At 40.3% G+C, this 11450-nt stretch overlaps 1 protein-coding gene across 1 annotated transcript in view; it reads left to right on the top strand.

Moving 5' to 3' along the window:
- IL16 (interleukin 16) overlaps positions 1-11450 on the top strand; it is a 43439-nt gene that overhangs the window by 17522 nt on the left and 14467 nt on the right. The window contains exons 4-8 of the mRNA XM_009082638.1: positions 4635-4771; positions 5438-5546; positions 7818-7911; positions 8349-8491; positions 10526-10636. Of these exons, the coding sequence (XP_009080886.1) occupies positions 4635-4771; positions 5438-5546; positions 7818-7911; positions 8349-8491; positions 10526-10636 (594 nt within the window). The remainder of the gene's footprint in view (positions 1-4634; positions 4772-5437; positions 5547-7817; positions 7912-8348; positions 8492-10525; positions 10637-11450) is intronic.

The raw sequence follows: 11450 nt of genomic DNA, 5'->3' as shown, positions 1-11450 counted from the left end.
CTTGTTCTCTTTCTGTCTTCCCAGCCTTCTTGCTTTTGCTACATGAGAGCCACATCATGCCCAGAGCAAGTTGGGAAAGTGGCTATTACATTAAGACAGTGTGTGCTGCAAAATGCAGGCCAGAGCAAAGGCTCCCAGAGAAAGATACCAAAGGCCAGATGATGGGTGGAAGGTCCTTCTGTATCATCTGATGTGCTGAATTGTCTGCCTAGAGCAGAACCTTAATCCCATGCACTGCTCCTTGCATCATCCTTGCTTTCTAGTTTCTGCCATTTTATTGATTGCAAGGGGAATATGCTGCTGGGAAAATGTGTTACATCTACTATAAATACTTTGAAAAGACCAAGACATCGGGCTAGGGTATGTCAGAGCCAGTGGAGTGAGTTTATGCCAGAGAGACTCTGGCCCTTTCTCCATTTCTCTGATGCAGAAAAATATGCTTCTTGAAAAAATCCCCAAAGACTTTATACTCTTGGAAATCCCAGCCATGTCACAGTGAGAAGGCCAGAAAAGCTAAATATTTAAATTCATTATTGCACTGTTGTTAGATTTTTTTGTTTTATTTTTTCTTTTTTTTAAACCAACAGTCAATCAGCTCATTGTTATACACTTGGTTAACTGAGGCCAAGACCTTACTTGAACTAGCCTTGTATAACACTTCATTTCAGACAATCTAACTACTGTGTCTTACTTTTAGAGTGCACAAAAGTTTTTCAGTTTTCCACAGATGCCATGGTTACCCTTATTTCTAAACAACATCTGGAATTAGATGTTTTTAGATGGGACTCTGAGCTAGAAATGTCTAATGAAAGCATGAAGGAAAAAGAAATCTTTTAAATGGCAGATAAAAGACATCCTCAGAAGCTTTGCATTTTGCCTGATAAAAAAAGGGGAACAGGAAGAGAGAGTTGGCCTGGATGTGCAAATTACTTTTCCAGAACTAAACACAAAAATTAATCTATTCTCTAGATGTTTTTAGATGGGACTCTGAGCTAGAAATGTCTAATGAAAGCATGAAGGAAAAAGAAATCTTTTAAATGGCAGATAAAAGACATCCTCAGAAGCTTTGCATTTTGCCTGATAAAAAAAGGGGAACAGGAAGAGAGAGTTGGCCTGGATGTGCAAATTACTTTTCCAGAACTAAACACAAAAATTAATCTATTCTCACCTGCTAAATCTCCCCTGCTAAAAAAAAAAAAAAAAAGCATTCAAGTAGGTTCTTGAACTCCACCTTTGATTTTTATCTTTCAGCCAAGCAGAGTCCATTTAGAGACACATTTTGCTTCAAGTAGATATTATAACACAAATAAAAGTTTCCCCAGGGTTTCAAAGTGCTCAGAGCCAAAGCCCCTTATAGGCAAAAATTTTATTCACTGGCAGGAAATACATGTTTAAATATATGTTCTAATAATGACTAGACAAGGTTGACCTGAAATCCACCTGCCCCCGCACCAAATCTGCCAACCTTCTTTTAGCAAATTTTCAGTATTCACTACATTCAGAACCATAAATCACCTTTCAAAACAAGCAGAACACTTGAAAAAGAAGGATGCAAAAATAAATGCTATCTTTACTCTTGGAACCATCAGCAGTATTTCTATGCATAAAATAGTCAGAGGCACAGGAAAATAGATATTAAAGAACAAACCCAAATGCAAACTGACTGCTGGCACATGAATTGGTCAAATGTTTATTTTTCTAAAGAGCAGCTTTTATTAATTTTCTGTCATGTTGCAATATCTTGGATATGAATATAGTGATCTATATCCAGGACTCAAAAAATACAGATGCTGACAGCAAACTGATATTTGCCACATGTGCACAGACCAATAAAAACTTCTTTTTTTTTTTTTTTTTTTAAACCAGTAATTCACCTAAATGAATTGCAGCAATGATTCAGACACAGAGCTAATTTGAAATGTAGCCCAACTTGGTAAGATGACTACATATGTAAACAAAAAACTGTTCCCAAGATTTTTCTGCAGTGTACAATTGATTTAACCTCTGCTTTCCTTGTTGACTAAGTGCATGCAACTTACTGCTCTTGGAAAAATCTTCGGATCAGTTTTTATTTGGTGTCATTTCACATGTATGTCCCAATACAACCCAGAATTTCCAGCCTGGCATGTCCCTCATTGTACAAAATAAGATTGTCTTCCCCAAAGGACTTACATGGTGCTGCAATGAAAAACTCTCAGAGCCAAACCCACTACACTCTGTGATGTCCTGTGAAACTGCTGAGAGGCAAATAACTTTTTGGCAATTAATTATGAGGATATTTATAAATGTCATGAACACAGTAGCTGTGCAGAGTGAACAAGTTACAGGGAAGCCGTAAGCATGACTCTGCTTTTTACAGAGATGAGTTGGGACAGTCTGAAAAGACCAACCATTAGGTGAAAGTCAAGAAGAAAACAAAGTGTGCTATGCAAAGTTCTGTGTGCATGTCTGACCAGTATCTGTGAGAGGACACGTAGATATTCCAAGAGAGCTATATACAAGAGTAAGGACTCCTAAGGAGAGAAGTTGACAAGTCCAAACTTGAATTCTGACTACAGGAAAAAAAAAAGCAAACAGCTTTTTTAAGCACTGAGTTTATAATACAATTATTCTTTCACAACAGCCCCAACCCACAATACAGCTGACATCTCAAAATACTTAGCCAACTGGCAGAATAATTTCCTATCTTTAATATCTATCTTACATGTCTCATGTTTTAGAACAAGCACAAACCCTGTGAGTTTTAATGGATGCTTCACATATGCAGAATCTGGCATGTAATTTTGTACTCCTACCTAAAATAAAAGACCAATACAAACAAACAGAAAAGGGAGCTTGTGTTTTCTGCTGCTCAAGATCTGTCATTTCAAGACATCAGAATTTTAATCTTTATTTTGTTACCATGACGAAGACTTCAAAGCACTGCCATAAGATAAAAAAATCCATAATGTAATCCTGATTTCAAGTAAGTATATCCCAAGATATTTGTCTTGGGTGAAAAGTAAATATAGAAGCTCCAAAACTAATATTAAAGTTTAAACAAACTGGTTGAAGATAGAATTCTGTCCATGCTTATACACTTAACCAACATGTTAGTCACTAGAAACACTCTCCATGAACAAAAGAGGCTTCGCAAAATTCAGACACTCCTCATTAAAGGCAGACAATCTGGAATGCAAGCAAACCCACAGAGTTAACGACTCAGTCAATACAAGCATAGCCCTTATCCATTACCTAGCGAATTCAGCCTGCAGTGAGCCTAGGGCTCCAAGTTAAATACTTCATTCATTCACAGCCTTGGATTTACTCTGGCAGGTTTCAGAATGGGAGCCAGGCTCCAGCAGTCAGTCTGACAGATAATGACCTTTATTGACATTGCTGTAAATTTGAAGTTTGTTTGCTGTCAGTCAGGTACAATGTGATCCCTATTGATTTGTGGTGAAAGAGCATAATGATTCTCACCCTCAGGGCTGGATGAACTCTGCTTAGGGCAGAAATGAAGCCCTACTGATGGTGAAAGTGGCTACACAGCTTTCCTTGTGCTGTCACAGGACGACAGATTCCTGGAAATAGTTTATACCACTCTGACCAGGGGCCCTGGGAGCAATACAGACAGTTGACCACTGCTATATTTTGTGGCCTGTCCTAACATATGAAATTTGCCTCCCCTTCAGAAATCAATACCTCAGTCATACAAATCTCTTGGGAACAAGCCTGGATCCAGGATACACTGAGAGCCCTCTTCACTTTGTGGAGTTTGGAGAGGCTGGCGAGGGCAGAGGAGGTGGGTTCAGTTGGGAGCAGAATGAGTGAATACTTGAATCAGGAGATATACTAAGCAAATGAAAAAGAAATTGTTTGCTAACTTTCCTCGTCTCTTTAGAATTTGTAAGTGCTCACGCATTTGTGCTGCAGGAATATATTTCCTTTCCTAGTCAAACAAGTTGTGCTTCATGTGCTTAGACGCTGCATTCTTTGCTTATATGACTTAAGACACTACTTCTCCTTCTGTATGACCATATGTTAATGATTCATAACTGCATTAAAGATATGCTTACAATTAGTCCTCCAGATGCAACACAGACTGCAGCAACTTCAACCAATCTGGAGTGGAGAAAGAATTTTCCACTGTTGCAGACCTCTGTGCTTCCCTGCCCCCACTTAATAAGTCAGCAGCAGGGGTGGAGCTTCTAGTGTTTTGTGTACACTTATTTTCCATTCAAACCTCTCCTGTTTTCCAGAGCATTTAATTTTCTGGCATGTGTTTATTTTCCTCCCTGTCTTTTCTTATAATAGTTTGCATAGGCGAAGTTTACCCAGTTACTATGAAAAGTCTATTATCTGCTCTCTTCCCTTCTATGCAAAGGGGCACTCTATTCTAATTCTTCCCTCTTGTAGCCAGAAGCCACTGAAGTCCTAAGGAAAACAACTTTTTTAAACACTGACTCTATAATACCACTGTTCTTTCTCAACTGCACAGTGCTAAAGGCCTGCTCCTGTTCTCCTTGGAGGCAATCTGGTTCTGAGAACAGGAACAATTTCTATATTTTAAAAAAAGGTTCAAAATAAGTATAAATAAGTTTTAGAACCCTTTGTACATTTTCTTTCATGCCACCTTTCATCTTCTGAATCAGGACAGCTGCATCTGCAGGCTGTGTACAACATCGGGGAACAGCAGCGCAGGAATCAAGCTCTCCAGGAGTCCAAAATGCACATCTTTCTGGAAAGGGTTTACAGGCAGCCACATGTCTGCTGATGGCCCAGCAAACAGGTACAGTACATGTGGAGTTAGCAGGTTATTAGGGAGCCATTTGTTTGCATGGATTTTGCATGAGCAGCTTTCTGTGACGAGCTACGCCTTGAAGCTCAGTTCCAGAGAAAAGCAGCGAGGTCTGGGGATCATTTCTTATGCTTCCAGTTGGAGATTCAGGTTAAGATTCTAGAAATAAAAAGCAATTATGACCATTCAGGGATTGAATGCTCCTCAATTACACTAAGAAATAAAACTTAGAAGAATGAGAGAGTGTACATAACATCAAGTTTTCAAACAGTGATTTCCTAGTTGCTCTAGGATGTCACCAGCCTAGCACGGCTGCTGGGGAGCAATGTGAGCTGAGTTTCCTGACAGAGAGTAAATATACAGTCTCTGAGCAATTTGCAAATGCAACATAGTGAGAGAGGAGGGATATCTTGCCTGGATATTAGCTGTATGTGGAAAGGCAGTCATTGATCACCAGGACTGAGGAGAAGAGAGAAGCAACAGGAAAAAATCCTAGCAAGGGATGAGGTGTGTTACATATCAAGGCATCACATGGCAGCCCTGTTCAAGGCAAAGGGAGAATTGCAGCCTTCTCCTCAGTTAGTGAGGACACAAGTAGCAAAATAGTGTCATATTGTTCTTTGTAAAATAATATGTGTTTCTTTTTTTTTCTTTTAGGGATGGCTGTCTGAGCCCAAGGGATGAACTGTTAACCCTAAATGGACAATCACTTAAAGATCTGCCCAGCAAGAAGGCTGAATGTCTCATTCACCCAACAGCACGGCTGGTGAACGTCATAATGGCTAACAAAGTAAGCATGAAAATTATGGTCCCCTCCTAGAACTGTGGGGTGATTTGACATTTACTTGAGAGAGGAAGGAAATTTGTTCATCAGACATTTTGAAGTACATGGTTTTGCTCTTCCTGACAAAACCCAAAATCTCTTGTGGTCAGACTCTGATGACTTTCAGCATAGCTTCTTCCCAGATAAAGAGGCTATGGGGAGCCCAAGGCCCTGGGAAATTCTGGCAAGGGCTGCAAAACCCCTCTTAGAAACACATAGCTTGCCAATGCTAATTTTCCATGTGAAAGTTGAACAAAGGCAGAGGTGGATTTAAGGGAAGATCCATGAACCCAGAAGCCAGAGAGCAGGCCCTGTAATGAAGTAGTTTTGTGGATCTAGGATCTATAGCTAGAAAATTCCCATGGAAAACATTATTGTAGGCTGCACCTGAGAGAAGGGAACAGGAGACACCATTATCAGATTAGCAACCCCAGATCATCTTCAACTCCTTCAGATGAAAACTCTTTTGAAGCTTCTCTCACAGAGTCCATTTCATTGAATTGGACATGTTGCATTGAAAGCTTCTTGTCCTCTCACCCCCACCCTGAACTAGATGGCACTAAAGGTTTTTCATTGGTAAATTCTGGAGGATACTCAAGGATGATGACTGACAGAGTTAGTCACTACCACACATTTACTACTTTGAAGACAATAGGCCTCAGCCAGAGTGTTGTTGCAGGCTTCAGGTCGTGGTATTCATAGTAAAAAATGCACTTTCTGCTTGTTATCTGCAAATGGTTCACACTGGAAGCTGTGATATAATCCTAGGTTGAGAAAACACCCCTGGCTGAAGCTGCTATCAGGTCTGCCTCTCTTTCTAGGACAGCAGTATCTCACCCCGATGTCTGCTTGATTCTGCAAAGATTTTTGTTTGTTTTCCCTCCTTTTAATGTCTAAGCATCCAGATGTTAACTATATCAAATGTGGCATAGCACCACCCAAGAGGCAGCTAGATGAGCTGTGCATTTATACCAAGCCTGCACCAAAGTAATTAAGGGCTAATAGTAAACGCTTTTCAAGGTAACTAACTTGGTAAAAGAAACACTGCAAAATCATTTTCAAAATCCTCTATAAGAATCTTCTCTGCATTTGCTATTCTGAAGATTTCCCTAAGGGAATGGGACTGGAAAGCCCTAGTAGGATTTTGCTACTTGGCAATACCTCCACCTGCTGTCCAAGAGGAAAATTATCTTACATTAGAACTTCGATCTCCAAACATAACTACTGAAGTCAGGATTCTGGAACAGTGTCTCTGTTGACTCCACATAGATTAGAGCATACAGATCATGCTCTGATGCTGCTCTTGTGGCCTCCTTAGCCCCTGCAGAATGTTGCTGGGCAAACCCCTTTTATATTTGGACGTTTACTGTATTTATATCAGTTTCTATATGCTGTCAGTATTTAGCAATGTTCTTCCTTTAACTGTGATTCCCTCAGGATCATGGCATTGTATCTCAGTGGAAGCAGGACTTGATGGGAACTGTACATATCCAGAAAATATTCCTAACATCAGCTGTAATTCAGATGTGACCATTTATTTGCTTTCAAACTGTTCTAAAAAGCTGCATTTAGAAACCTGAATGTGTTATCAAGTTTTTAAATGCTGGAATTAGTGGCCAGATTTCCAAAAGCAACAGGAGTTTCCAAGTAGAAGACACTGATTTTCTGGAAAACATTAAAACCTAGTCCTCAGAGGTATTCAAACACCCAGATTGTATTTTGGCTAAAAAATATTCCTCTGAAATCAGAAGTTAAACACCTATCCACTATTGCAAAACTGGGCCAAAGAATTTTCCTCTTGAGTATAACACCCCTCTAAGGTGTTTGAGTATCCAAAAGCACCAGTTATCTCCAGAAATTAGACAATCATGGCTACAGCTTCCATCAAACTATTAGTCTGTCTGAACCAACTGGGCGTGACCAATTAAGTTTTTGTATATTTTGACTAAAGACCAGAGTTTATTTTATTACTTTGTTATAATAATTTTTATAATAAAGTTTCAAGCTGCATTCTCCATTATAATCCTATTTTAAATAATGAATTTTGCTCCATGGTTTTTCATTCAGGCTGAAATTTGTGCAATCCAAATCCAGATAAATTGTATTTATAAGGTTAGATGAACTTAAAAATTTCTTGCATTGCAGTAAGGTTGTGGGTTTTTTCTTATTTGTTTGGCTTTTGTTGTTGGTTTTGTTTGTTTCATTTTGTTTTAGGAAATGCCAGTGTGTAAGGAAAGGCCTTTGGAAGTACAAAATGGTTTTCTGCATGGTAAAGCTGCATGTCAACGGGCTCGCAGTAACTCAACCAGTAAGTTGCAAAGAAGTAATCTGTTCTCTTGTAATAGAGTGCACAGCACAGCACCTCATCATGTGATGGTACTGGAGGGATAAAAGGAATGGCAAGCTGTTGTCCAAATTTATTCCAGCATCCTTAGTTAAGAATTGCTGGTGCATGAAAGCACTCAACACTCAGATTTTGTGTGTAAACTTTACATATTATGTTTGGTTTTTTAAGGTGTATTCTAAATAGGCCAATGCTTTTTTTTTTTTTGGTTCATAATATTTGCTTTTTACTATATTTAACACTAAGGCTATCCCCACAATGAGGATTGAAGAGCTCAATCCCTTCACTAAGAGACTTACAAGAGGAAAACCATTTCTAAGTAGCATTCAGCTGATGAAATGACTGGGCAGCGATGTCCAGGGCTTGGGAAATAACGTCACCTCTGTCCCTGCTCCTGGCAGGTGTGAGCCCATACTGGGTCGGGGAGGTGGATGGCACAGCACCCCGGAGAGCTGTGCCCCTCCGGGACCGCCAGCCCCACACGCTCCACACCAGCCGCAAATCTCTGTCCCAGCAGCTGGACAGCTCTGCAGGGAGAGCCCCGGTAAGTGCTGTGTGAAAACACCTGAAAACCAGACCAAACCATCTCCAGCAAGACCCTCTGGATGACTGTGGCAGCCACTTTCCTGCCAGAACCCATCTTCCCTGCAGGTGCTATCACTCTGCCTCCTCTGCTTTCCACCCCAACACCAGCTCTGTGAGGCTCAGGAGAGTTGGAAAGGCTTCATGCCAGCAAGCTCCCATTTCTCCAGCAGCTTCTCACTCCTGTTGCCCCAGCAATTTTTACAGTGTGTGTAAGGACCCCAGTGTGGTTTGCACCACCCTGCTCTAGGTCAGCCTCCCCAGTCACCTCTGCTGGCCCAGCTGTGGCCACAAGCAGGTGTGGACTCACCTTGTGTCTGGTAGTGGTTGCCCCTTGCTGCATGAGGCATCCTGCTTTCTGCCCCACACTGAATCAGACAGATTTAAACACCCTGTTAATGTAGGCTAGACTGGCAGTCCCATGTTATCCTGCCAAGTGACTCCCCACTGGCCAGGAGAGTGGAGGCTGGGCAGGGCAGAGAGGGTGTTTATTTATGGCTGGAGGGCCCCAGGCTCAAGGCTGAAGTGGGGAGATGAAGGTGAAGCTCCTTACACTCAGTTGCCACCTCCTGCCCCTGCCTGAGGGTCCCACTGCTACTCCCTGCCTTTTCCTGGCTAGTCCCTCACTCTGCAGGCACCACAGCCTGACCCATGGCTTTAACAGGAGTGAGGAGGTGGCAAACTGGAGCACAAAGCCCAACCAAACTACACCTGTGCACACAGAGGGATCCTCAAGGATTCACTGAGTTTCCTACTCCTTGAAGGTTCTGCATGGCATGTACTGCCCATTGGCAGAGGCTCTTTGGCACCATCCTGCTTTGGGGTATCACTACACACCAAAACCAGAAATAAAGAATAAATTCCCTCACACAAAAGCAAAAGGAATTGGAAAACTGATTTTAGATGCAGAAGACCCACAATGAAATAAACAATCATCCTGATCTGGAAGAGAATAAAGTTTTGGAGAGTATGTTTTTGGCATTGCACAGACATTTCCCTCTTAATCATGTTCCCAATTCCATGTTGAATAAACAATCTTGTTTTCATTGCAAAATCAAAACTTATGTTTTCACATATGTAGAAGCCAAAATTTTGACTGATTTTCCACGTTTCAACACCTGTTAGTTTGACTTTGCTGTATTAAAAAAGAAGTGTTGAACTCTCTTGGATGTGTAATGAGTGCAATTAACTCTGGCCCTGCTGGAATTCATGTATAGTTAGCTTTAGGTAATGACTTTTGTCAGTGCTTAAATTAGCTTGTAATACCCAATTCCATGTCGAAACAGGAGATTTTCATTAAATATTTCATTAAAGGTTCATTAAAATCAGTTAAATTTCAGGGGCTGGAGTTACACAATCCATTGTCTATGGAATGGAGGAAGAAAAAGCACCAAGAAATTGCTTACCTTGTTTATCAAGTCAAAATGATGTGGTTCACTTCTTTCAGCAGTAGAAAGAAGCCTATGTGGTGGTTTAGCAGTGGCAGCACAGGTCTGAAGAACTTTTGTGAGCACTAATTTGTATTTTGGAGAAAATGCTGAAAGCAGGTTTTGTTTGTCCCAAGATAAAGTTATCTAGTCATGAGGTGAAGGAAAGAGTTTGAATGTCTTGATTCTTAGTTCAGTTCTTAGATGCAAATATGATGATGCTTGTTTATGTTCCCTAATGACCACAAATGGGATTTGGCATGAGGAATCAAGTGAGAGCATACACATCTTTCTATATCATTGCACCACTTCAAGGGCCAACTTCCTGGTTTTTCTCCAATTTAGTAACTGCAGGACAAATTCAGTAAGCAGTGATTGTCTGAACAAAAAATGACTTATGATATGAGACAGATATTTTTTTCAAAAGCCAATCTTTATCACCATGAGTTATAAGGGAGGAAAATTTAAAATAAATAAGTTGTTGTCATGTAGGTCCAAAAATTTCTAGTTCTGCATTAAAAAAAATTGTGTGTGTTTTTTGTTTTGTTTTGGTTATTTTATGTTCACAGGCAATTTCAAGGTCATCTAGATCCCTAAGTACTGCACAGCTAGTGCACACATCCTGTGGCTCTCAAGCTTCAGTAATTTCAAACATTGTACTGATGAAGGGGCAGGGGAAGGTAAGATTGCCTCTATTGATTAACCATAGAGTTGTACTTTGTTTCACAAGTGCAATTTGCAAAGCATAGGGAAGTGACTACAGGTATTAATGGTGCTACTTTTGGGCTGTCAATTCTTATCCAGGCTTTGCCAGGAGTGATTAGCTATCATTCACTTGCTTCTCAACCTTCTGAAGTATTTGCTGAGGCACAGCCTTCAGGTTCTAATAACACATCCACATCAAGGTAGCAACACCAACATTGCCATTCCACACTGCCCTTTCTGGCAGCTTGAAATCATAGACTCTGTGTCATCCATAAGTTGCATTTACACAGCAACCTCTGAGCTTCTTTCAAGTCAGAGCTGAGTCATAAACAGTTCTGTTGAGACAGAAAACAAGAGCTACCAGGAACAAACAGGACCTCACTGAAAAAAGAAAAGCATTACAGTTTTGCAAAAAGGCCACAATAAAGTCTGTAGAAAGACAAAAAACAGTTGTACCTACAAAACTAATGTCACTGAAAAAGTGAATACAGATGCTATGAATTTAAACACAAGGATTTTTGACTTGTTAAATGAGATTCTGAATTTGTTCATTAACCTTTCCAGTTAAGATGCAAAATATTTATAGCTGTTTAAGATGTGAGATGACTCTTGGAAATGGTTCCATAAAGTGTGATCATCATTATCACAATTTATAAAATAATCATTTGTTGTCTGTAGTTTGGAAAGCTTAAGAAGAGGTTGTCAGCACAGTACTTTCACTTTTCATTTGAAGGATGTTAAATGGCTTCAGATGTGAGAACTAGTCTCATAATATCCTGCTAAGGGAGG

Source organism: Acanthisitta chloris, unplaced genomic scaffold, assembly GCF_000695815.1.
Source record: "Acanthisitta chloris isolate BGI_N310 unplaced genomic scaffold, ASM69581v1 scaffold18359, whole genome shotgun sequence".
Classification (NCBI taxonomy): domain Eukaryota; kingdom Metazoa; phylum Chordata; class Aves; order Passeriformes; family Acanthisittidae; genus Acanthisitta; species Acanthisitta chloris.
Note: the sequence above shows the minus strand (reverse complement) of the source record. Positions and strands in the feature narration are given on the sequence as shown.